The 27,410-nt window shown below is 43.8% G+C and overlaps 2 protein-coding genes across 5 annotated transcripts in view; one reads left to right on the plus strand and one right to left on the minus strand.

Moving 5' to 3' along the window:
• Positions 1 to 19,593, minus strand: part of LOC118409318 (nose resistant to fluoxetine protein 6-like) — a 23,553-nt gene extending 3,960 nt beyond the window's left edge. The window contains exon 1 of one of the 3 annotated variants that reach the window (XM_035810264.1): positions 19,209 to 19,593. Coding sequence is in view for 1 of the 3 variants with exons in the window: in XM_035810263.1 (XP_035666156.1) it covers positions 648 to 909 (262 nt within the window). In the remaining 2 variants the exon portion in view is untranslated. Of the gene's footprint in view, positions 1 to 647; positions 1,796 to 7,731; positions 7,877 to 19,208 lie in introns of those variants that run through there. The other 2 variants (XM_035810265.1, XM_035810263.1) reach the window with 2 other exon arrangements.
• A 3,163-nt stretch (positions 19,594 to 22,756) lies between these two features.
• LOC118409317 (transcriptional regulator Myc-like) lies at positions 22,757 to 27,033 on the plus strand. Of its 2 annotated transcripts, none has more exons than XM_035810262.1 (4): positions 22,757 to 22,882; positions 23,274 to 23,346; positions 23,576 to 24,120; positions 25,944 to 27,033. In XM_035810262.1, exons 2-4 carry the CDS (start codon positions 23,291 to 23,293, stop codon positions 26,510 to 26,512), a joined length of 1,170 nt encoding a protein of 389 aa, XP_035666155.1. In that variant the 5' UTR covers positions 22,757 to 22,882; positions 23,274 to 23,290; the 3' UTR covers positions 26,513 to 27,033. The 2 variants fall into 2 exon arrangements, with proteins under 2 accessions (XP_035666155.1, XP_035666154.1); XM_035810261.1 differs by lacking the exon at positions 22,757 to 22,882 and adding an exon at positions 22,905 to 23,095.
• Positions 27,034 to 27,410: the final 377 nt, after the last annotated feature.

Raw genomic sequence — 27,410 nt, forward strand, 5'->3', positions numbered from 1 at the left:
TACATGTAGCGAGAAAAATTAAGCGAGCGGTAGACAGGAGGAAAACGTTTTGAGTTCGCGGTGACGTGGCGACCGCGAAAACCGCGAACATTGAACCACCGCGAAAGTTTCTACATTTATCTGCTTGGCAATTGGGGTAATACCATCTCAGACTAGTTAGAGGCGCAGTTGCCAAAAATCTTAAGACAAAGCGTCTGGGAGGACTTTGACTCTTGCCCGCCTTTCGGGAAACATCTGGTGGCCTTCCTTGTCAACATGCATGATCATGAACAACTGCCATCCTGGGTCAATGCAAGCTAAGGCCACCAGCAAGACTTGAATAGGATTTTCTCTAGTCGAATAATTTAACTATTGAAGCACTTTGTCTTGCTTACAAGTCCAGGTCAAAAGATACAAAAAATCGAAGTTCTGCTGTAGTACCAAGGTCACACACCAGGGGCCCCAAAATTGACCCTGACCTTCGCCTTCCCAACACCTACCCACATACCAAATATCATTACAATCCACCAAGAGGCTCTAGAGTTATGCTGACCACAAATATGCGGAAACACAGCCAGACAGACCGACAGACAGACAGACGAAAACTATACCTCCATTTTTCACTGAGGTAATGATTGGGTAGGGTTTCACACCGCTTTTGTACTTACCGTTGCCAGCGTACGTTTCGGAGTCCACCGTGTTGTTGAATAGCGAGTAGGCGTCTTGGAAACACAACAGGCTAACGGCATCACCGAGCCTTTCCCAAGAGGCAGTCCAGTTGATTGGAATGTTCTCCGCTGGTCCATGGGAACTTTCCATTAACATTAACGTTGTGTTGGAGAGTGAGTTGTCAGGAACACTTGCCCGTGTGGTTTTCGCGTAGAATATCAATGATAGGAGGGTGGCTAAGACTGCTACTTTGCCAGCCATTGCGGATACGTATTTCTGAAGAGATATCAGGCTTCCTTTGACTTCCTTCAAGACTTGTCAGGGTCGGATAACATCACCTCTTGGAGAGTCTCAAAGGGTCAGTGGGGGGCACAGAATGACGGACCTTTTTTTTTGCAAGGGCGGATCATCAGAGTGGGGGCTGCGGTATTTGGGAGGGGGTGATAACGATAAATAATTTGTAAAAGTTTGTTTTTGGCGAGTATTATTCAGTATGTGTTCGTTAGTTTTCAATGGACTCACATAGGTACCCCCACCCTCATTTTGATAGGATATTCCGCAACTGACAATCAAAGAACGTAAACATGGAGCCTTGACCTGGGCCTGACATCTGACATGTTTTGGTACCGGGCCAGATGGGGAGAAGATGTGTTTACCAGTTGATTCTTGCCATTTCAGACACATGAGGTTACTGATACTATCCGATTTCTACCGGGGCTCCTTGCACTTGTTACCCGACTGAAGACCTAAAAAAGTTCTGCTGCAGTACCAAGGTCACATACCAGGGGGGCCAAAATCGAGTCTTCCCAACCTCTACCAACATACCAAATATCATCCTAATACATCCAGAGACCACAAATTTGCGGAAACACAAACACAAACAGACACACAGACAGAAAGACATACCAAAAACTATACCTCCATTTCCTTCACCGGCTTCTCTGTGGGCCTTGGCGTAAGTTTTGGGGGTAGGGGGCTGGCGGTGGATTTTCGGGGCGGTGACGGGGGAGGTTGATTTTTGATCGGGAATACGCCGGGAAAGGAATTTATGCCGGGAAAGGAATATATGTCGGAAAGCTTAGAGCTGGCCCACAGCGATATTACGTCCATGTTACAATCAAAGGTTTATCTATTAAAATACATTAGGAATATGAATGAGATCTGGAGATTATTAGATTTTGGGCCCCCTAGCAGCTTGTTATTGCAGCTTTGCTTTGTATCTTTTTATCTGAAGATGCTACACTCACAAAATTAGAGTGGTAGATAATCCTAATAAAGAAGAGGTTGAGCCTCCTGCAAAGCAAACATTAGTCTGCATTGATTAGCCAATTCATCATATTCCAAAAATCAGCATCCATATCGCAAGGTTGGCACTTAGCTGCAATTATACTTCATTTCGCAGAATAATAGTGGCGTCGTTGTACCGCAGAGAGCTGAAGAAGAGATATAAAACGCTCAGAAGATTGGAAGCGGTTTAATTTGGCATATTTCAATGCGCTATTGCTTCTAGAACTTCTAGAAGTACAAGTGTGAAAAATGATGCTGACCATCCAACTCCATATGAGTTTTGATCCGCCACAAAGGTGTCTGCAGCTGTTTCTTATGGGAATTGTATAGTATAGTGCCCTCATTTTTGTGAAATCCTGTAGCCACCAATGCATAGCAAATGTGTTGCCAAATTTGTTAGGGAGCATTTTACTCATTTGGGAGCAAGCTCTCACTAGGCCTATACCGTGATGAGCACCACACTAAATCATTTACTGTAAAGGAAATCTCAACATTTCGACTGACAATGTCTCTCACACACACGCGCGCACGCACATACACACACACACATACGCACACTAAAATGCACGCACAAACAAACAAATAGACTTGAAAATATATTTGGCAACAGGGCCTTCTGCGCAAAGCAGGTGTACGTATTGCTATTCCTGTGTGCAGTATGCTATATAACCGCTAGAGTACGCTTTTACTCCATCATCACCGTCTCACACGAGCACCTGAGCGGTCTAGGACGGGAGACCTAATCTCCAACCAGATCCACGGTGCGTAATGTATAGTACTTGTATCAAACTTCCCGAAGGTGCCCGTTTGACTCCCTTAGCCGGTTATACTCCCTGGCCAGCTTTGATACTATCTTACCGTAGGATCTCCTTGGAGATTAGGGAGACCTGTTGCAGGGGCAATCCTACTCTCCAAGCAGAGGTTAGGCTCCCGGCTGTTTTTTTAAACGTTTTTAAAGTCATTTCTATCGGGCTTTCTATTTTGTATTTTATGTTGCTGTGTCAAAATATATATGGCGTACTTCAAGAAAAATGACAAAATAGAAAGCCCGATAAAAAACAGCCGGAGCCTAACCTCTGCTTGGAGAGTAGGGCAATCTCATTCTGACTCTCTCAGCAGAAAGAACCTGGGTCCAGTGGCACGGAGACCGTTACGCCTTGAGGTCATTATCATGATACCGTGCACGATAAAGCCCTATTACGCAATGTAGTAGAATGCCTTAGCCTACTGAACTGCCAGGAACCTCGTACACTATCAATTTGTGATTTTTTTCCCATTTAGCTGCTGTTTAGCCTCATGGTCTAAAACTCGTGCCAGGGAAAACGTCAGAGTGAAGTTGGAACCAGATTGAAGCTTATGTTACAATTGCACTTCCTTTGATTCATCTTTATTGTACGCTACGCTAGAAGTTTAAAGTACTCTTGTCGTAACAGTTCGCTGTGTGTCCGACCCAGTTTCCTGTAATGGCCATTTAGATACATGTATAACGTTGTAATCAAATTCAAAAGGCTAGTCCCAAATACCATCCTCTCTTACCAGAGCTGCCGCTCGTAACTGTATTATAGGTGATAGTACGTTTAGATGAAGCAAGTTTGTCTCAAATAACGAACGGATGTAGTTTTTTTTTTTTGACAGTTAGTCGCCATTGGAAACCCAACAGGAAAATGTCAGGTTTAGCGTCCGCTCACTGGGCTCGTTTGTATGTGAAAAAGAACAACTGAAGAGACAAAATGGGGTGGAACGACTACGGCTTTGTAAAAAATACTGTCCAATCTAAAACGCGTTTGCATAGCTATGACTAATCTCGAAGCAGGTGTAAGTGAGAGGCATGAATAGTGATACATGTGGAGTGGTGGGCAGCTGTGAGGTTATGTGACCTCATCAGCCCTGCCATCGGTCACGCCGTCCCCTGGTCTAGGATCAACCTGTTTAATTTGATACACGTTTCGATGTAAATCCCTTAAGGGGAATGGCATAATCTTACCTGGCCTGGACAAAAAAAATGAATTCTTGTAATTCTAAAATTCTCACGACATATTGTGATAGCTGGATAGACTGCAAAAGACTGACTGAGATCCCCTGGCAACTTATTTGTCCCTATTTGGCTAAACTCATCAAACTCTTTTTTCTCATACAGCTGACAAGTCTGTTTGGAGACTAAATTATCTTGTGGATGCCTTGTTCGACTCAGTGTTTTAGGTGCGTTTGTAACCTCACCTCACCTCACCAAGTCCCATCCCCATCAAGAGGGGGAGCGTGTTAATAACAATGTTTTTTTCCAGTGGTCCTCTTCACCTATTTAGCAGTGTAGAGATTGTACTGACAAGCACATTCAATGCCGGGACGTCTGTCGTCATCCGGCCCAAGTTCTCTAGTTTGTGTCCACACAGTCCTACTGCCCCTCTACTCTCCAAGCAGAGGTTAGGCTACGGCTGTTTTTTAACGTTTTTTTTTGTCGTTTTTATCGGGCTTTCTATTTCTTTTTATATCTTGCTGTGTCAAAACCTAACTTTTGTTTGGCTGGCGTACTTCAAGAAAAATGACAAAATAGAAAGCCCGATAAAAACGATTTAAAAAACGTTAAAAAAACAGCCGGAGCCTAACCTCTGCTTGGAGAGTACTGCCCCTCATCATCTGTCCTCCGTGCCCGGCTGTCCCCGGGTTGGGTGAAAGGTCCCACCTTTGTCCTAGAGGAGAGTCCTTCACTTTATAACAACTGTGTACTCATCAAGTGCTACATTATCGGTCATGTGGTGTATGAAGGTGTCGCCGTGTCGGGCGTCTAACATAGGAGATTTATGGTGTGGATCAGTGCTATGGATGTTGTTGTTGGTTTTCTCTCTCTGTGTGTTGACAGTAGCTAGATTGAAACCAAACGTTCAACATCCGCGTGAGCTCGCGTTAGTTCTTTGTCCCGGCGAACAAAGACGTCTGCACCAAACATACCAGCGCGCCGACCTGTTTTGTTCGTAAAACCGTATCCTGGACCATAGCCAAGTCTTTTGCTTGCCAGCTTCAGGCCGCTCGCGTGCCCGACTCACAATCTGGAAAAGTCTGAATAGCTTTCTTCAAGAGACCACCTGTATGCAAATGAAGTTAGTGCCCTTAAGCAAACCAATTCTTGCCACTGTTTTGAAGTCCCGTGTTTACTTTTCTACAAAATTAAACACTGTAACGTTAAACGATCGACACAACGCAGATGTTTTGCGCGTTTCTGGGGGGATAATTGTTAGTTCGTGTGTGTCATGACGCGGTATGGGGGAGTTTTGGTGAGGAGATTGGCTGCTTAATTTCCAAGTCTGATTGTCGCGTGCGTGGCACGGTGTCAGGCCTCGGGGATTTAAACTGTATAATAACCTCGGAGTTTTAATCAAACCTCCGAACAAAGGGGTGGCCAGAAATACCTCTGCCATATGGCGCGCCAAAACTTGCTGATCTTTCAAAACATGACGATCCGCTGAAAGTAAGTTCTGTGTACAATCGCTATTGTCGGGACGACATCCAGCCCACTGCGATTCAAAGAACATACAAATCGTAACTCACTCTTAAGGCTCAAGTCTAATGCAACAATGTGTCACAATGCTACCAGTGTCACACGGAGCAATGGCTGCATGTGACACTGGTTGTTCTGTCAACTGAAACTACGTCAAACAGATATGTCGCTCGGGATTGTCTTGTGGATCTCTTGAGGTCTTTTCTATTTCTTTGTGTCTCTCGATTGGAGAGATATTATATACTTATTTTATAGAAATACAAAAGCAAAGCTTCAAAACTGACAAAAGCATTCGACTGAACCACAAAAACAAACACGCTCGATACTTCTGCTTGACGACCCAGTGACCGTGACATACAGCAAGCAAAGAGCACAGACCCAAAGGCCTCCAATAGAACAATAGCGAGCGTTTTTCGATATTGTCACAAGTCACCCTGTTTATTTAAATACCCAAGGACGATTACGCAACAATTGGATGCTTCCCGTGCGTGCGTGTTGTGGGGACGCGCCCCGGATATCATCCACAGCAGGTGCAGAAGTGTTGACAAACCCCCGGGCCCTAGCGATGCGTACCAGAACTCCTGTCATTCAAACCACCTGCCAATAAACACGTGCTTTGTTCACACGCTAGTTAAATGTCTTCCACGTAATTTCACTGACATTCTCAAGGCTGTGATGACAGTAATTTACAGATATGGACGCGTGGTTAGAACCCTTCATCACAAAGGGGCGCCGATGTACCAACACATGACACGCGACACAAGTCTGTTGTGATGTTTCTGTTACACTGTCTTGCTTTTGTTTGGCCTCTGAGATGGTCATGTCACTTGTCAGATGGATTTATATCAAATACATGACAATGTATCGGGATTTCTTACCATTATCTTACAGTTTATACATTATATAGTTTGCAATTTTGCGATTTCAATACTATCCACGATCTGGAGGTAAGCCCGGCTTGTTTTTAGGCTTTGTTGTTGGGTTTTTTATTTTGTCAGTCTGGTGACATGAGTGTTTGTTACTAGTGGCATAAAAATATCAACAGAACAGTGTCGTCGAACATTTGATACCACACAAATACATGTATACCACAAATTATTTGATGTCTTATGATTTGTTGCAAAAGAAAATGAGATGATGAAGTAATTTCAGCGCAGTAGGAGAAATCTCATCAGACAAAGTGGTGATTTGCCGGGCCGTTTAGCGGGAAAGTTGCTCCGAAATTGGAGGCGGAACGTTGTGGAGATTAGATTACCGTGGTTAAAACATGATGTCAATAACAGATATTATACAGAAAAATTGCCAGAAAATTGAACCCCTGGTGGCCTGGGAAAGACTAGTGGTTTCATCGTCTGTGCGCATCAAAGCCTCCTTCGAAGACTCTAGAAGTCTGGGGCGGAGACATTCTAAGTCTTTGAAATTTCAAACCCGGATATCACTAGAGAAACGTCCAAAATGCCGCAAATATCGTATTAAACAGGCTTAAACCATACATCTGCTTGAATACTCTTGAATGAAATCTACTTAGTGTGACCCGCCTGTCCAGAATGGCAACGTGCAACATTGAAAGGATTGCTCGACATAGGGTTCCTATATACTTGAGTGGCATGTCCCGATCCGGTACCTAACAACTTGTCAGACTTTTTGTCACACAGACGAGATGTTCGCGCCTTTATAACAGGACATGAAGTTCAAAGCGGTTCAAGCCGGTGTTGTTGACTGGAGTTTGACCAGGCTCACTATGAGCAAACACTCCGTAACAGACGAGTTTGTGAATGTTACTTAAGATCAAACAAGAATAGAAGGGCGTGAGTTACCAGCTACCAGGAGAGGTAAACTTTGGGCCGGTTACTCTATATCACATTTTGGCGGGAAAGTGAAACCGTCTTTCACATTTCCCAACATGTGATTAGAGATGACCGTCCCAAAACATGGGATTCGGCCGCGAATGGAAAAGGGAGACGTTAAATGGGCCACCAACTTCTTCCTGGCGAACTCCTTATTTCGTAAACAATGCGTTAGGTCTTGATCCACTGTATTGAAGTTGAGGACTGTACGCAGTGTATGGTGGTGTTATATACATGTACTTATATGACTATGAAAAGCGCACCATAGAACGCGTACGACGTATCGCACCTGGTTAAATTCCTCTATTAGATAAAGCACGGAGGTTAGAGACTACAATTATCTAGAATTTGGTTTGATAACAGTGAAACATTATTGGAGCATAGCTTGGATTACCTTGAACAGCGGCCACATGCCAAAGTAGCAACGTTAGTAAATGAAATATGCTATCAATTTACATTCCTTGCCAGAATCACGCCATCTTGGCTTCAGAAGTAGTAGTTCTTCGAATCCCTGATCCAGTATCGCCGCCTTGGGTCAACTACTCCACAGACAGGCGACACTTTCCTAATGCGCCGTCGCTGGCTCATGTTTGCGTGTGACTCTCCAGACTGGCCCAGGTTAAGCAAGGGTCACCAGATAAGTAGCCACGGATCAGTCATGGGCCAGTTAAGATCAGAGAAAAAAGGTTTGTTCACGAGAACCTTGGGCCAGTTTTCTACAGAAACCACATCCAACCGTACATTTTCATATTTTGATTCCCAGTTTCTTTCTCCATTTTAATATTTATATCGCGCCAACTCTTTCATCTTTGCGAACCCATCTTTGTCCTGAGGTCACCCTGCCGTTACCCACTCGAACTACCGGGTCTTTCGGCCCCTTTCAGACGACGTCTGAGTGAACATTTGGAGAGTCAAGTGCTCGCCACACCGGGGTCGAGAGCTACTCGTTGCCAGGAGCGACCTTGGAACGAGACGCCCATTGCCTGCTTCTGACCCTGACGGAAACTTTGATCTTACATATGATTGACAGCATGTTATCAAGGTCACGATTTCTTCCCTTATGTTTTCTTGACTAATTACTGCACCCTTCATGTGCATGATTAGTTGTCGGATGGGGGATTAAAGACTAGTGATAGTTATCAACTTTCTGTTGAAGGGTCTTGCAGCAATCTCCAAGCAGATGCGGGGGTCCTATTGTTTTGCTCTTCTCTTGTCTGTCGTTTTCTGAATCTCGCTAGTGGAAAACAAATGTATGCTATCTATTCCTTGCGTACCACCATGTTCTCTTGATACTGAATTTGTTACGCTGTTTCGCGTTAGTGGTTTTGGCAGGTGTATGCCCCAAGATCGCTGGTAGGTTATTTATCTTCAAGATTTAAGACGACGTATTTTTTTCTCTTCAAATTTCCGGCCATTTTCGCACATCCCACCCCTCCGACGTCAATGATACCCCTAAACGGTATAGCACACTTCTGTTATCATGAAATGCTATACGGAACTATTGGTACTTTGTACGTTGAGCTAAGCCTTCCGCCGTCCCTGGTAGACCCTTATTTGCCCTTTATCTGCCACAGTAGCTGGAAGTGGCCACTGTTTCCGTAGCCACTAACACGTTTAGATTACAAACAGGTTGTTTTTCAGGTACTTCAGGCGACAGAATGACGTCAGGAATACGAAATGCACGATATCACCTTCCACTTTCCCGCCAAAACCACCTGTTCGCCTCCCACCGCCACGTGAACATGTCGTGATCGTCAAACCAACACTGGCCTGAATTGAAAACTCAATTGTTCTAACCAATCAAATGGAAGGAGGGAACAGCAACCAACAAGCTAGAGCTCTATCGTCATTATTTTCCACCTTATCTATGCTTGACGACAGCTACCTGTAAACACTTTGCCAACGGTCATGTGCGGCAAGCGCGAATATGATGATGTAGTCACTTAGCTCTAGTAAATTAGTCATATTCGTGACTGGAAAAGTCCTCACCATCAAGGTGATGATATATCAAATCATATAACAACTTTGAAGGCACGGAAAGTCTGTATGAAGCCGACTTCTGTCAAGTTGTTTAAATTTTTAATCATTGACGACTTCTGTACTTGTGAGGCCATTCAATCACTATGACCTTGGCACTACAGTAAAATGCTGGAGAAATACCTGTTATTGCCTTCTATACAAACAACGATGGTACCAAACACGTGTTTGTAATATCATACATCCAGAGAAACACTTCAGAAATGCGTACATCCGTCCCCGGGTTCTATCCGGGTCACCCATATTTATAGTTTCCGTACCCTGGGTTACTGATTCGGCTTAGAAGGATTGCGATAAAAACTGCACACAAATGATATGTTTGTCCACATATATTACGTCCAAGGCATTATCATAGAGACAATTAGTTTTGTTAGGTCTTTCATATACGTTATGTGTATATGTGTGTGGTAGTGGGTAAATACTTACTAATAGTAATCACCCTTTCCATGCATCCGGCCAGTAATCGCTTCCGAACATATTCTATAAGATTAATTCAAATCAGGAAACCTTAAGATCTACAGGAGACGGGAAAGAGACTTCCTGTAAGTAGTCACACTACCCCTAAATTTCTCAGAAATGAACTCGTGCCCACATCTAACAAAGTGCCAAGTCGTCTTGACTCTGTGCCATTTGTAAGACCGTTGGTATGCAAGTCAGTGTCAGGGGAAACCTGGAGATGACTTGTGAACACAGTCAGCAGTAAAGCTTGACCCGGAAGTGTGCCTGTTGTTGCTCTGTAGAGCCAACAAACTCCTCGGGTGGGCGGGGCAGTACTAAATCCGCATAGCCAGGCAATTACCGGGATCTACCATTACTTGTCTACTTGGTAGTAATATTTTGCAGTACAACCACTCGAACGAAGAAAACTGAAAAAAGAACAAAGAAAAGATCGATCAGAAAACGATTCCTCACCCCAACATCTGCTTGAAAATGAATATATTTTGCCTTTATAATACAATGTAGTTTGGCTTATTCTGGGAGTTTTCACTTACTAATACTCAAATCGTCGAAATTGTCGAAGTCCAGCACAGCATTTCTTGTGGGATACACCAATGATGATTTGGGGCGCGGGAAAACCTAGGGTCTTTTTATAATACTTGACCCTACATCTGCTTTGAGGTTTATAGACTCGGAAAGCAAGTTTTTAGTTCTGAAGACCGGAATATTATCTGCTATCATAGAGGGTGGCTGGTGTGTCGTGGTGGTGATGGCTTGGTCACACGCATGCAGCATTACATTGTCTGATTCTGTGAGTTGAAAGGAAAGAAGGGTATGCCGAAAGTGTGTGGGCGGTGGAATGTGGCGGTTTCGGGCGAGGCAGGAAGTTCAGGCGTGAGGAGCGCGTCCCCTGCGATTTGAACCTGTCAGAAATCTGTCAATAAATCCTTCTCTAAACAAGGACATCCAAGCAGATGAAGGGAAGTCGTGGGTAATGGTTGACTTACATTCTTTGCAGGCTTTCTTCCCAAGCACAGCCAGCGAAACAGATTAGGGGGTGTGTCAGTCACCCAGTTTTGCGACCACGCCTACCTGCCGTCCCTGGCTTACATGTTGAAATTGCTTTCGGGTATGGTTTAAAAAATACTTTTAGCATACCTCAGCTGAATCTAATTATGAAATCATGATCAAGATATATTGTATCTTTTCATGTTGATTTCTATTCATGTTGTTGTCTTTCCTGAACCGCACGAGTGCACACCGAACTTGCAGTCGGACAAGTTCGTTATAACCACCGAAGATTGTTCGTTGTGTATGGTTGGCATAACAGACGACAAGGTATGCAAGATAACGATGTGAACGACAGAAAATTACGCCCAAGACTGCTATCGTGTACAAGTGTTCTTCCAGTTGAAGTGTGGCTTCGTGTAACTCTTTCCGCTTTTCCTGGAAGCGTTTGCTCTAATTTCCGACCAATGTGATTAGCACTTGGCACCGCGGCACTGTTGGCACTCCTTCGGGCCAAGAAGAGACATCTCCTATATAGTAGACTGGAACAGCGGCTGACCTTCAACTTCCGTAGACTCGCAGTTGTCCTTTTGGTCTTGAAAATCAGATAAACGTTCCGAACTGACACATAACATGTGAGCATGCCTCATTTTCGGGCCGAATTGGTCAATGACAGCATATTAAAGAGTAAGATGTGTTTATTACCCTCGCCAGAAAGTTATATTTTCAGCATTAAGTTGTCATAGTGGAGTGACTGTGTTTGCGGGCGATCATGTCATGATTTGTGTTACGTAAATTACTGCTGGAGAGATTGAGTATCAGGAAGGTCAAAAAAGGAGAATTGAGTTAGTCCGTCACTTATAAGACTAGTTACTCTTCAAGCAGAGGTTCGGCTCCAACAGTTGTTCACGAGAAAAAATTCACGCTTCTAACGTCACTATTTTTTTCATGGTGGTATTCCTTATTTCACAATCTACTCGAAACGAACATGTGAAAATTCTGCTCACTGCTCACCCCGTTGTTAATATTGACCGGAAAATCCCCCTGGAGGCCATTCTGATGACGTCACTCAGGTGTTTCCAGGTGAGTTGGTGAGAGGTCAGTCACTGGGCCGTGTATCCTGGCAAGGCATTCCTGGCGTACCTTCGGCTTTTAGATAATCTACTCTTCTCGAACTGGCAGAGAAGCCTACTGATCCTATCTCAGGAGCACAGGTGTTTGTGGCACTCGCCGGTGTGCATTCAACTATCGGTGTGAATTCCATAGAAGCGAAAATTGGCCTCCCAAAACTCTCAGTGATCTCGCTGGTCTTCCAGTGATATCTCAATGTTCTTCCAATGATCGTTCACTGTCCCTTCACTGACCTCCAATGTCTTCCAATATCTCTTGATGATTTTGTTCCAATTATCTCATCGACCAATGACTGTTGGTCGCTCATTGGTTTGTCTAAACACATGATTATAACATAAACATTCATAAGTCAAAGTCTTTTGTGTTGAACCAACCAGCATGGCGAATGTAACGTCACGTGTAAACACCCTTAAACAGTTATTTCAAATTTGTATCTTGATTCCTGTGCTATCTCCCAAAGTACACAGTGTAAGGTTTGACCGTGGTCTTTTTGGTCAGGAGTGTATCGATGGATTTTCTGCATGATCCTTTGCTTATGATTATGAGTCTTCTATCAAAGCTTTTCATTTTGGGGTGTAAACTGCTACAAACTCTTGTCAAAAACTCCAGCCGACCCGAACGGCCGTCTGGGTTTCACCTTACAACCTGTCTGTCCTGAGCAGGCACTGAGAAAGGAGACGGAATTCCCCTGTTTTTACAGTAATTATGGGGAATGTTGCAGGTATTTTAGAAAGTTGTGTTTTGCATAGTTGGGTGCCGTGTGGTTTCCTGATCAATACAAAGGTAGGATAGAATAGACAGATAGATAGATGGATGGATGAATGAATAAATGAATGACCTCATGAATGAACAGATGATCAAAGAAAATAACAGAACCAAACTAAAAAAAAGGTAAAAAAAGAAGGATAAAGGAAGACATTGTAAATTCAAACAACAAAAGAAATAGATAGAAATAGCAGTTTTCTGACATGATGGCAAAGTTACAGATGTAAACATGATATAAACGAAGCAGCAAAGATACGATAAAGCCAGTGCAAGAACATCTGCGACAAGCATCTCCAGGGCGCACAGTGCTACACGAGTATACATATCAACAATGAACATCAACAGCGGACCAAGAATGTTTAGGACATGTCAGGAATGTGGAGAAATGACTGACGGTTTTAATATACAGAGGAAACGGAGTGTGCTGTTCAACAGTTGCTGTTCTACAGAGCACTGTACAGTGTACATGGTTCCTTTTGTCAACTGGACCCACGGCTTTCTGTTTGTACTGGGTGTTTTCTTCCGGTGATTCACATTTAGTACAAAGTGAGTAACACGAAGCTGGGTTAGAATCACCGACAATAACAGACATGCCGAACCCTCCTCCGAAGTTACAGAGAAGACTTCCGACACCTTACAGATCCTTACACGAACTTTACACAATACTGTACATATGTTGTCAATCAAATCCCCCACAATCAAATCCCCCACACCCCTGTTGGCACTGCCCTATCGTCCCATTGAACTTCTGACCAGTATGGCGTAGCCTCGTCTCCGAAGGCCCTCAACCTCAACATCGGGATATGGTTTTACTGTCAAATCCCGATTTCGCACATCCTGCTCAGAACAGCTGATGAGCAACAGATGAGAGGTACGGGGGTATGCGAGTAGCAGTTGAAACATTAGGCTTTGTAGAGACTAGAGGGTTCATTGACCTTGCACACTTCAGAGCAAATACACTGGCTTCACGCCCTGAAGTTCTGCCAATCAATTTTGTCCCCAGCTGACCCCATTGGGACGTCAGACTCATGCCTGACGTATTTCCGCAACAGCAGGTGCTCCCAATAACTCAAGACACAAATTCCTTCCTCGGCAAGTCATTTCCCCGTCCCAAAAAGCAATGTAAATCAAAGGTCTCAATTAGATTTGTCGAGATCTAGAGAAGCAATTTATTTCGACTCAATCTTCATGGCCATCGCTATCTTGCAATGAATCATTTCCTTTCCGGGAGGTTAATATTATCGTGCCGCACGGGCGTTTATGACGGTAGAAAGTCTACAGACTCACTTCCATGTTTGTCAAGCCCCTCTGAGATCACGATACAAAATCTGTCTTAAATCATTAAGTTAGTAATAACATGGGAAGTTTAGTCACAATTCTTCAATAATGTTGAAGGAAGCGTATTTCTTTCTTGTGGTCTGCCAGATCTACTCATCTGCCATATGTCTTCTGGTGATAGACTTATGTAGTATCTGTCTTCTCTGGGTTCCTCGGTAGTCGCAAGTTCTGTCTTTTCTAGCTTCAAGCAAATGATACTATGTCACCAAATATCTTAAGTAGAAATAGATTTAAACTAGACCCTATTTCTCTTTTGATTTATCTATAGTTCCCATTTTCCTTCTCTTATACAATTATGTATACTACTACTTTACTTTGTCAGCAATTAGCATGAACTTACAATAAAGATTATTATTATGTCCAGTCTTGGCCACTAGATACAAAGCTCCATATGTCGAATGTGAAGGGTACATGATGGCGCAATGGCGGGGATGCGCCATGCGCAATGGCGGGGAGGACTTAAATCGAAGTCATTGTCAATGACAGGAAAGTGATCATGAGATACGTAACAGGACTATCGCGTAATTGCTAGTTGCATAGAAATTAGAAATAGCTTAGTTTACCAGACGATTGATTAGATTCTGGATAGCATAGATGTAGTTCGCCCAGTGCCATTGTTATTGCACTGCCAAAAAGCTGCAATAACTGTTTCCTCTTATTCGCCCCCTCATTTCCTCAAACTGTTTCCTTTTGACGACTTTAATACTCTTTCAGACAACTTGAAAATGTTTTTTCCATATCCCACATTCTTCGATTTATGTAAAAAGTCAGTTATTTGTATACAACCAGTGTCTGCTTCAAAGACTGTTTTCTTTGAGATCCTGCTACATTGTTTCCCGTGATAATCCTTGTTGTCGTTATGTGTAACCTGTTGACGTAGCTATAGAATGTAGGTACAAGTCCTTATTGTTCACATTTCTGTGACATCTACCATGAGTAACACGTTGACGGTGTCAATTGTTAACCGATTTAACCTAAGTTGCCTAGGTTGATAACACAATAACTTATCTATAAATGATACCCTACAACAGAAACTCTGTCCTTTATCCAGCAAACACCGCCGCACCGGGATTCTGCGAGGTTAATGCAGTTTCTTAGAAGTCACTTTGCTCATCTCTATAAGAAAGCTAAGTTACAAAAGCCGCCTTAACGCCGGAGAAAAACAAAGCTACGAGTACAGAGTGTTTTGTTTTGGGATGACTGAAGGGTTGACCGTTTCCGCAGGTGGGCAGTCCAGTTCCGCCATGACCACCTTCTTGACGCCTTCTTGTGGAAATTAATCTTCTTACACCGGCTCTCCGCTCTCTGGAAGAAACTCATAACCGGAAGTTGACTCGATCTCCAGTCGTCTTTTCAGCTCCAGTAATCACAACATGTACAGTGTATTCTGTAGGAGCTGTCATTTTGATCGGGTGCAGGCAACGTTGATTGAGGAAGTTCATTTTTTTTTACGCAAGTTCGGGCTCGAAACAGTCACCCTTTCCTACGTCCCTGCACATTTCCTCTTTACCAGGGGGTCAATGAACTCTGGACAGAAACTTCAGCAAGAAAACACAACCCGTATCTCTGTTTGCCTAGTGTTTTGTCTTTAGGAAGTGTTCCTCTTTTGTTTCCACACATCAGAGTGTGACGGACATTATGTAAACAGGCATTCGACACTGAAAGACCTGTCAGTGCAGTTACGTTCCTTATTGGCAATGTCACAAAAGTTGACCATACAGAACTGGTATTTAGCTGGGGCATGGTTTACAATAGAATACAATAGCAACAGCCAACAATAATCATGTCCGTCACAAGAGAGATGAATTCATCATGAGTTGCAAAAGTTCGCAACCAATTTTCCCAATAGCGACTTTTGAAAGTCACAATGGTCGTGCGATCTCGCTTTGCACAAAGACGTTACATTACACTGTACATGATATATTGGGAGTATTTGTGGTCCAGCCGTAAACGTCTTTGACGGAAAATTTTGACCTAGTGGTACATGTAGTACTGTAGGTCACTTTTGTCGACGGTCGGGTCTAAAGGTTGAATATCGGACTTGGTATCGAAGCAGATGTTGGGGATGGTAAGATCGTTTCTGGCTGCAGAGTTTTTTTCTGACACGCACCCAAGGCAAAACGCGGCAGCCAGAAAACTTCTGCGTCCCCAACGTCTGCTTGGAGATTAACTAATGCTAGTGACAAACTCCATAGAAAGAAACTAAAGCACATAACGTAAATTTGGCGATCATTTTATGTCAGGACAAAGAATTAGGAAACAAAGTTTTTCTGTCTAACTGATAAATTGAAGGAGTTGGAAAAAAAGGAACAAAAAGTCTCACACTGTGTGACAATGGAAAGGTGCCGTAAGCGGTAGTAGCGAGTAACAGGTGGGTTTTCACACGGTGATTTCTAGGGGAAAACCCTGATATGGGTATCATGTGCAACTGATAGGTAACGTTATAGATTGGGAAGACTTCGTTCCAACAGGCGATTTTTGTCGTATAAGCTATGGTAGAGTGTTCAGTGAATCTGTAACAGAACCGGTCATAGATCCATGACGTCGACGTTCATTTCTGGAAAGCTGGATTTTGTACGACACATCCAAGACTGACTCTGGCCCCCAGTCCATGTCACATGCGCAAACATCTGGAACGAACATAGTATGAAATTGGTTACGCTTGCTGACCCTTAAAACTTCGTGTACGTATCTTATGTTAGTGTTAATTTTTGACGAGGTTTGTCGAAGCTCTTGGCGCGTTCCTGACGCCATCCGATGTTACTGGGTTACCTGGGCTGAGGCGTGGGAGGGGGCGTGTACTTGTTACGACTGATCTGTTTTCAGTGATGTCTGTAAAGTGCAACATTGCTTTAACTGTTTGTTTCAAGGCAAGGAGGATAAAAAACGTCGTGTGAGTACATTGTATGTACGTATTAGTGATCAGTACAGTTCACCATGTCAGTCAGTTAGAAACAACGGGTTTTTCTTTGCACCATGTTACGTAACCCAATTGCCGTGTACTAAGCGGTATCAGCAAGCTTACAAGTCAAGCTAAACGCGGTCCTCAAATTGTGATTGTCGTGTCGTATGAGTCCAGAGTACAAAGGTCTGTTTTGTGCGCCACGTCGACGCAAACATTTTCGGACGCTGTGTCAACAAACTGATGTGGCGACCAACGCGAAAGCACACAAACTACAACATTAAACCTGATAAATAGTTTCCTAACAAGATTTACCGAGTAAGCAGAGGTGTGACTCCCTCTCTTATCCCACCCTGTTGGTACCCCTTTCATGTCGCCGCCGGTAGACAGGGCGAGTGATTGTGCACGTGTTGCAGAGGTCAGTGAACAACAACACCTAAATTGACCCTGCCCCCTTGTTCCTTTCCCGCCAAAAATCTTCGGTCACGTGAGGGGCAAGACGGTGGGCGTCGTCTAAGTCCTGCTTCTCCATTGGCCAGGCTGAACAAAAGAGGACGCAATTCATCAACTACACATAGAGGAGAGGCTTGGAGGCCAATTTATATAGACCTGTATGTATACAAGCAGGTTGTATCACCTCCTTGATGTTCTGTAGAGTATATGACGTATTTCTCCGAGTCAAGGCAGGCAGTCAAAAGCAATCATCAGAGAATTGGCAAATATTGAAATAGATAATGAAGCAAATTTGCTTTGCTTTTCTCCACAGGCCGAGGAGGTGCATCACATATGATATATCAGCCAAGTCAGGATGCGTAATTACATAACAGGAAAGACATAATAATGGTATTGCCATTAAATATACATGTCCTTTCCAACTTAAACTTGATTGATAAGTTATAGATCAAAAGTCGAGACAGACATAAAGTTGATAGGAGGACCATACCTAAATGGGACGACCCCAGACCGACACACACTACTAGTAAACAGCTTGACAAATCTGTAGCTGAAAAGCAGGTAAACACGTTCTACCAAGGAGGTTGAATCTACTTATTATGTAACGTTCATCAATCGACACACCGTTATGTTGACTAAGTGATTGAAAACTTCCCGTGCTTATAACTAACGTTATGGTATTTGCCTTACTTCAAGAGGTGCTACAACGGGTTGTTGTGTGTTTAGTTTACATTCGTGGGGCAGTACCGGGGGCGGTGTTCCTACAACTTCCTGACTCTCCCAGGTTTGACAACAATTGAGGGTGAAAAATAATGAGTTGTGATGTTTGCAGTGTCTCTGTGTCCAAGTGAGCGAAATGTACACAATAGGGTGTGGCCGTCACGTCACAACGCACACAGACCCTCGGTAGTTCTACCACACAGAGGTCTACCCTGACCCTGTCGCCGTCACCCTGCCCGTACTCTTGCAGTTATCATAATATGTTTATGGTGGCACCCTTCAGGCAGAGTTCCAGAATTATTACTAAATATACACACACATGATAAAGCATAAGCTATGATTTTACTGTGATATTCTGGGGAAAAAGAGTTTTGTCTACTACTATAGTACTAGTAATATCTCGTTTGTTCTGACCGGCTGATTATTTATGCAACGCGGCTGGCGCTTTCGACACTATGTAACATGTTTGGCAGTTCTATGAAAAATGCTGACAGTTGAACCACAAACTGTCAAATACCAAACAGTCAATATTTTTACACGAGCGCTTCCTTTCTCCTTACTGCCTACATATTCATGATACTTTTCTCGGTGTGTTTGTCAAACAAACAAAAGTGTAGGCGAATTGTTTTGAATCCGCGTTCCAGTGGTCTGTCGCCCCCTCGTCGCACCTCCACGTTACCTTACGTTTTCTTTTTCAAAATAAACAATTTCATTGAAGGTGTTTCTTTTGTCCACCTGTCGTACAGTGTATACGATCAATGAGCTTTAAAGAAAGCTCCTTGATACGACAGAAAATCAACAGCATTACATCGTGTCGTGAGTGTTTTGTCTCATAGATATCCACTTTCCACTGAAGCAATGGCCGTTGATCGACCAAGGCCATAACTTGCAGTTCAAATTACTTTTATTGATAGAGAACTGTGCTTTTGCAATTTTTGTAAGTCTTGTATGCTCGTCTGTCAAATCATATTTTTCATTTTGGTCAACGATAACTCAACGGTTTCAATCCAAAGGAAAAGAGACCTGTCCAATTTCATCAAGAAGGCTGAATAGAACTTCCTTGCTTTCATAAACTACCCTGGACCAAGGAGTAAACGGAAAAAGGTTATTAGCCTTAACTTATCTTCATCTCGCCACTTACTTTTGTTCAGCTGTAACGTACTCCAAACGTGTCCTCGCTGGTCACAAACACTGAAGTCTTTACACAGAGCTGGTCACACACGGAGAAGAATGAAGTTTGTATTGGTTTAAGTACACTAGAGAGATGCCGACAGGATAACGACGTTCAAATGTTCTTATCATGTCGTTTTGTCTGGTAGAGAACAAATGGACACCGGACGCTGAGGACAAAGGGAAAGCATAATAGGACACAGCGTGAATGAAATGTGCGAAGCGAAGTAGGAAGGGATATTTGTATGTGTGTAGGCAAAAGCTCATTGGTGTATGCAAAAACGTTATATAACGTCCTTGATGTATGTATGCATGTGTGTGTGTATGTGTGTGTGTGCGCGCGCTCGCCGTGTTGTGTTCAGGAAATTACTTCCATACGTTTTTGCAGAGAGGCCAGTGTAGTTACGTCTGTGCTTTTCTTAACCTCATTGATCTGTGCACTGTTTCTTACTTGTGTGTTTCTTCGGTGAATCAAGGAGCTTTTATCACTGATAAAAGCTCCTTGGGTGAATTTAACTAATTTAGTTGAAGTTCTTGAACATGTGTGTGATTGTGTGTTTTGGGAGGGGTGGGCGTTTTGACTTTGAGCTGGTGAAAGTTGCATTCATTTTTCACCGGTAGCTCATCCTCCTGACAGTGTGTGTCAGCTTAAATGATATTCAAAGTTCCTTGGTTCTATAACAAAACGACTGAAAATGTGCCTCCAACTTAAAGAAGCGATACGGCGTCGAGTCAGACAAGGGTGTTTTCTTGTGTATTAAGAATACAAAAGAAAAACGAAGAAGAAGGAGAAGAGATCTTCTCGGTGTGTTAATCCGCGCATGGGACAGCTCTGACAGGTGTTTCCGTCAGGTTTACCGTCTGCGTATCGTCTGCGCAAATCCACCTGTCTCCCTCTTAACAATCATTTCTGTGGCTGTGCATAATCTGCTAGGAGATCTTGGGAGGAAAGATTGGGATCGACTTTACTCCTGCTTTGACGTGACAGGCCGCTGGACCGATCTAGAGCGTTCTCTTGTAGCGTCATTCTAGCATCAAAAGCAGGCGGGCTCCTGCGTTTTGATAATGTTGGAAACAGGCACAGGTAAAAAGCAGAGGGAAACAGGGAAGCTGCTGATAGACCACGAAAAAACAGTACAGATCTCTGCATGGAATGGCAATGAATTAAATCATACGTAGCTACAAAAGAGCCCGCTTCGTGCGATGGAACGGTAAGCAATCATTCCTCCCAAGACTTTGCTTGGAGATAATCTGTGCACAAACAAACTCTTATGCCAACAAGGATTAGTTGCGTCTCAGTGAGACCAGTCTGAGAGTGACTGCAAATGGTAGATTCAAAAGAAGTATCGCGCCGCGTAGAAAGATCTGGAAAGTGCGAAACATTGTATGTATCTGTAACAAAGGATGACAGGCCAGTATGTGTAAATGTAGACGTCTTTAGTTGCACACAGTCCCCGCTCCAGTCCCTTCAAGGGCTAATGAAATAAAATGAAATAGGTACTAGTTTTTAGGAAAAGCATGTCTAGCTAAGTTCTCGATGTTCTCGGTGTTCCCACAGTTCGGCATGACAGATGCATTAATCACTGCTACCACTGGCATTCAAACAGTCCTCTGATTGGCGGTCACACATATCTCTTGTAATGCAAAAGCCTCGCCACTCAGACCATTGTTATGATTTCAATCATTGTAGTCTGAATACTGACGATTGTTAAATTGAAGCATTATATCCTGAGTGACTGACTATTGTTCTTCCCGTGAGACCTGATTAGTGTCAAGGACCTCCTTGTGTGGGGCAATTTGCTGCAGAAAACAAAAACTAGACTCTAGAGAGGTAGTGATCAGGAGCAAGGACAATAGGCCAACATTGTTGGCCTTTTGAACTTAGAATCCGTAACTACATTCCTACGGACAGTTGTGACACTTTTTTGTCCGCAGGGTAGACGGCAACATGAAAGTATTCTATCCTTTTGTTTATATACCTGGTGTCACCTGGTTGCCTCATTAACTGCCTGGCTTTTTGGTTCAGTCTATCAGCCTATGTATCATCAAGATATAACGTCATTGGTGTCATTGTGAACTTTTTGTCACAAAGCTACGCGCTGTTATCGTTTCCTGCCGATGTAGCTTCATCAACTCAACTCTGCTGAATACTTCCGGTTTCTTTTTTGTTGCCTGTCGTATTTGTTGCAAAGGGAAAGGGAAAAGTAACTAGTAAGGGAAGAGACACTCAGCGCGAGCAGCTAGCCGGTCATTCATGATTGAGTGAGGCATCGACTCCTGCCGAGGAAGATGTCTCAGAGGACTCCGACACGTTTGATTGACAGCGCGCGTTGACGATACCAGTACACTTGGGTTGAGCTGTCCTGACTGAAATATGACTTTTGTTCTTGTAGCGATCCGCCCCACAGCTCTTGAAAGGTCAATCAGGTCGAGTTTGGGGTTACCTTGGCAACGCAAGCTGTTGGAGCAGACGACTTTTTTTTGAATGGGTGGCATTGTTGTTGGCTCGTACGAGTTGCGAGGGCGCAGCCTGAGTCAACATGTCAGCCGTCCCACTCCGGACAAGGCGAGCGAGTAGTTGTTCGAGAAAAGAGGTTAGAGAAGAGTGGGTAATTATGCGACAGCTGTGCTGGTTTCAGTCACAATTTCAACGTCCAGGCAAGATGTGGCGGCAACTGCGCGGGTCGGGATTCGTCTGCACCCGCGGGTGTCCATGCGTAAAAGTATGCATCATTTTACACCTGCCCGCCTTCTGTAAAAGGATGCCCCGGGCAGGGTATAATTTGACAAGATCCGGAATCAGACATGTGTAATAAATGCTGACTTCACGCGCTAGCTGACAAGGGAGACAATGAGATCGTTTGAGACGTAGTTTGGTTGAAAATTCCAGAAAACGCCATCCTAACTTCCAGAAACTCTAATTCATTTTAACAAATTACCACCAGATCAATTTGGTCAAGGAATGCCCTTGGTCTGGCCAAGTTGATTTTTTTAGCAATGGCCAAGTTGATTTTTTGAGCAAATGCCACTTCACTTTTATGGATTCGAACTCACATCAAGGACGTTACACGTCCTTGCTCACATGAATGACACCAGTTGACCAATTTTCTCAAGAGATTCAGTCTAGGAGTAAGAGCAGACGCCGTTTACAAATTTCCAAGAATGCAATACAATCTAGTTAATACGTCTCCCCATTTGAGACTACTTTCTTCGTGGCGATGTCTCAAAACGACTTTGCTCCCAGGATCACTTGAAAGTTGAACGAACCGTCCATGCTATGCGGGTGGCACGCGTTTGAAATTTTTTACCAGCTGATTGTAATGGGGGTGTTACCCCAGCACATGTGCGATTGGTCAGCAGGTGCAACAGCAGCCATGCCCCGCCCACAATTTTTTCGCGCCTGAATATCTAAGTAGGCGGAGTGGGTACTACGTATAACTTTCCGCCTGCACAAACAGAATATAGTCCGTTGACAAGTCTGACTTGTTCTTTTTAGTACGCGAATGATTTTAGTAACTTGCTCAGTTGTGAATCAAAGTAGTCTATCTTGATGTAGTATGTTGTGTCAACTTTTAGAAATATTGTTTCAGGACTAAGTTATCATCGCTACCGGCATCTGGTGACCTGGCGGAGTGATCCACATTTGTAAGTTGTATGTCATCCGCCCGTCGCTCATTTCACGGGGTTTCCGCAGCAATCTTTACTCAGTCAACGCTCTGAATTATCGAGTGCGGGAGTGCGTATATTCCTCCCCGTCTTTCTTCCTTAGAATTTTTCTTGGATTTCCCCTGCTGGAGTGAGAGTACTTTGACAGAGTATATTCTACTGTGCCAGGGAACCTTGTGACGTCTTGCCGCTGTAAGTATTTCGTAGTTTACGAGCGGGGGCCCCGCGCAGGATTTTAAATGTCTGGGTGATGTTGCAACACCGACCCGTAAAACGTAGTAGTGCCACAATCTCGTTGAAATGTTGCATAACATGTTACGAAAATTAAGAAGTGTCAGTCGTGTAACAATATTTGTTGCTTTTCTGTCAGGTTTTTCTGAGTGCTGAATGGGAGAGTTACTGCTCAAGGATTTCCTGCTCAAAGACGGACTTTATCTGAAAAGGTAAGCGGACTGGGACTCGGTCAGGGTGTGGGGGCAGTTCAGCCGGCGAATGAGTCATGTTCTTACCGTTGCTGTACCGGCATTTTACCGATACTTCGACACTGTCACTTCTTACAAAAGCTAGTTGTGGTAACACTGTGCTTACGGTTCTTAATTCAGTGCTTTATCAACTGCCACATCCAGGTATGACGATTAAAGGCGTTAAATGTAGTCTCTTTTACTATTCCAGCTCCATGCCGGGAATTAATGCACATCACGCGGTTACCGTACCGAGCTCCAAGCACTACGACTTCGAGTCCTTACAGCCGTACTTCTACGAGGAGACAGATGATCCTGCCCGGGAGGATGACTTCTACTCCACACCGAGCCCGTCCGTACCGCCCTCCGAGGACATCTGGAAGAAGTTCGAGTTGTTGCCGACACCGCCTCGGTCGCCCTCGCACCCTGCCCCGAAGTCTTTCATTCCCACGGTCGCCGAGAAGCTGGAGATGGTCTCGGAGCTGCTCGACGAAGACGCGGTGAACCAGAGCTTCATTTTCCCACTGGACACGCAATCTTTGAAGTCGAAGCTCATCCAAGATTGCATGTGGAGTGGGTACACCAACGAGGAGAAGGTGGAGAAGGCAGCCCAGGCACAAGAGGCGACCCCGCCGCCCATGGATTACACCAGCACCGACTGCGTGGATCCCATGGCCGTGTTCCCCTACCCGCTCAGCGAGACAACACCGAAAGAGAACCCCCAACGTCTCGGTACACAGACCCCGTCCGACTCAGGTAGGCATAGAGTTTGTGTATTGGTCCCAGTCTATGTTACATTATAAAATTGGCGTGCATGATAGTTCACATAGTAAACTGTGAAGGTATGATACCATAGTGAAAATGTCTCATGTTTTTTGTACACTTCGCTTTCATCATGGTAACTGTAGCCACAGTCATATACCTACTAGTACCATTTTATAACCACACCGGCCAGGTGAATAATTTTGTTACTGCAATTCATAGCGTAAAGCTCAGATCCATGCGTACCCTACGCATGGTTCCTCTTCCGGGTGGCTTCTTCATACAAAGGGAGATTTCTTGGTTTTGTGCCAGAATTGTGTAGCGCCGGCTATGTCGTACTTGTTTCACTCGAAAATCAGATTCCTACACCTGTTACAAATCTGTTATCCTTAAAACCAACATGCGTTAATTGTTTGATTAATCTAAGCATAATTTTATTATCACGGGCTTTCCATATTTTATCGTATCCCCGAAAGTCCCTGCCAGACAGAGGGTAAACCCTGGGCGCCCAGCCGAGACAATTACCCCCGCTGGCCCCTTCTCGCATTCCCTTTGTCCCCTTCGCCAAATCCCAAAAGACTTGGATTGTGACAGGGGCTAGGCTTTTTCATCGTCAGAATTCAGTCGGGTTGGCATAATTAGGTCTAGCTTTAATGTCTCAAAATTGATAATATTCCAGAAAGAAATTTACATACATTTCCTAATGCCGGTAGAGGGGCGCAGTAGGGGGATTGCAGATATGCAGAGGGAAGTGGTGCGAAGTGCCGACGCAGAACAAAGACTAGCGCAGTAACTTCAAGGAGAATCGAAAGTGTAATTTTAGAGCTTCTTTTAATTGCCTTTTTCCTGTTCCTCGACACTACGCAGTTGCAGTTCTTGCTGCTAGTTAGTTCCTAATTTCCGTGTTTCTTTTACCAAGCCGCCCTCACAAACCCAGAGCTAGTCTTCCTGCTTTCAATTTCCCAGCTGTAGGTCCCAAATTTTGGTGATTCAAAGGAAATGTCACTTTCAAAAGCGTCGGTAGGGGGCAAATGGTGGCACAGGTTCAAATAATAAACGGGGAATGACGGTTATTCAAAGCTATTAAAACTGTAAAATAATTGTAAGTTGTCACATGTCGCTTTGAAGGCCCATATCATGTAGATATCATGATTTGTGAAACATGTATATACCCGAGATGAGTATGACCAATTCATTGCTGGGCTGATAGAACTATCACTTTTCCCCGCTATTCATCCCAGTTCACAACTGTTTGCGTTTAGCGCTTGTTGCTAACAAACTGCCGTCGCATTCTTTTGTGTGCCTACCTCGCATATATTGTGAATGGTCTATTTGGTGTCGCCTGGGTGAGAACTCATCCCCCACGCTGATCTTGTAGGGCAGGAATTTTTATGTGATTTTTATTTCTCCGCCCTTGTGAAGCGCCGGTCAAGCTTGTAGGAAGCCAGTTAGTGGCCACCCTCATTACATTTTGGATAATTCAATAGAATCTGTTGGAAAAGATTAGGGACATGAATTTTGAAGCAGATATTTGTTGGAGGGGGGGGGGGGTATATAACTGTTGCATAGTCCATCCAAGTTTGGTCAGGAAACTTAGAAGATTTAAGAAATAAAAGGAACTTCTGCTCCAGATCAACTTGGAGATAGAAAGTGTGTGTGGGAAAACACATGATTAATGAGCTGTGACCCACTTCCATGTGAGAGTGCCAAATGGGATCATATGTGACCCATACCATCCAGTGTAATAGGATATGTACAGACATGTTTCATTGGGTGTTACATCTATTAAAGCCATTTTCATGTATTTTGTTTTACAGAAGAGGAAATTGATGTTGTGACGGTGGAAAAGATGCATCCAAAGAGGAGGATAAGCAGTGCTGTAGTCCATCACAACTACTGTGCCACCCTGCCGGTCAAGCGCTCCAGATCATCCACACCTAGCAGCAGTCCACAGCACAGCCCATCTCTTGTTAAGCGACTTAAGTCGGTCAACGTTAGCGAGTTGAAGGCCGCTATCCAGCCGTACGTCAGAAAAAGCTCCTCAAATCCTGGAAGTCGAGCCAACAGTCGCCCATGTAGTCGCCCCAGCAGTGCTCCCACTAGTGATTCTGAGGACAGTGAGTCAAAGCGTTCAACACACAACATCTTGGAGAGAAAGCGACGCAATGACCTGAAGGCAAGTTTCATCACACTGAGGGATAGCGTACCAGAATTGAAGGACAATGAGCGCGCACCAAAGGTCAATATCTTGAGAAAGGCTACGGACTATATCCAGTCACTAGATAAGGAGATGAAGAAACTAAATCGGGAAAAAGATGCCGAACAGAAGAGGCAGCAACACCTGTTACAACGACTTCAGACTCTGCAGAAACTCTGCAGACAATGACACTGAAACTCGAAAAAGACATTTGAAAGATTTATGTTAGTGGCTTTACACCTGTGTAAAGGTGTATGGTTGGAACTGAATGACAGAACTTTTGCTTCAGATTATTCCGGTTACTTTTGTTGTCAGAAGAGAAAAGGGATGAAAACAGTTGTGGTTTGCAGGAATGAGAAACTGCATATTGGTCACAAAGTGAAACTGGTGAACCAGTGAAAAAATCGTTTGTAAATAATATTTTGGTTGTCCTTGTGTTAGCTGTACAGCTAGTGGCCAGGAGGGCCACACTAAGTTCCCTTGTACATTTTGTAACTTGACATTAAGGTTTATATAGTTTACTTAAGTGCTTGAAGACTAAAATATTCTATATTTTCAGTTCTATTCTTGAGAGTTGAAGAAAAGCAGCCATTTTGATATGTTGTAACACCAATCATGCTACGATTGACAAGTAAAGCTTGCACATGATTTTGTATTCTTGGTACTTCAGAGATGAATTTTTGTACAATAAACAACAAAAACGTTTACTATCCCTTGTGAGCTTGTGGTCTTTACAATACGAGCCAACGGATGGACTCATTTAGATAGGCTGTTCTGAATCAGAAGTTTCTTGAGCGGAATGCAGGAAGTGGTTTTGTTGTTCCCTGTGGGCTTTGTGCAGATGTAAGGTCATTCATTCTGAAGTCTTTGGTTACACTTCATTTGCATAAAGCCCGCGAAACTGGTGAATAGTTGCCCCGCCCACATTGTCTAATGGTATGTGGGTCAATGCAGGGAACGCCTCGGGCGACTGGTCAACAGAATTTATTGTGGTGTCAATCGGTAGATTTTTCTCGTTTATCTCAGTGACGTTATTCAGTTTTTTGATTGGCCATGCATAGAGACTAGTACTCGCAAACTAAAACAT

The sequence above is a fragment of the Branchiostoma floridae genome, chromosome 2 (genome assembly GCF_000003815.2).
Source record: "Branchiostoma floridae strain S238N-H82 chromosome 2, Bfl_VNyyK, whole genome shotgun sequence".
NCBI lineage: Eukaryota > Metazoa > Chordata > Leptocardii > Amphioxiformes > Branchiostomatidae > Branchiostoma > Branchiostoma floridae.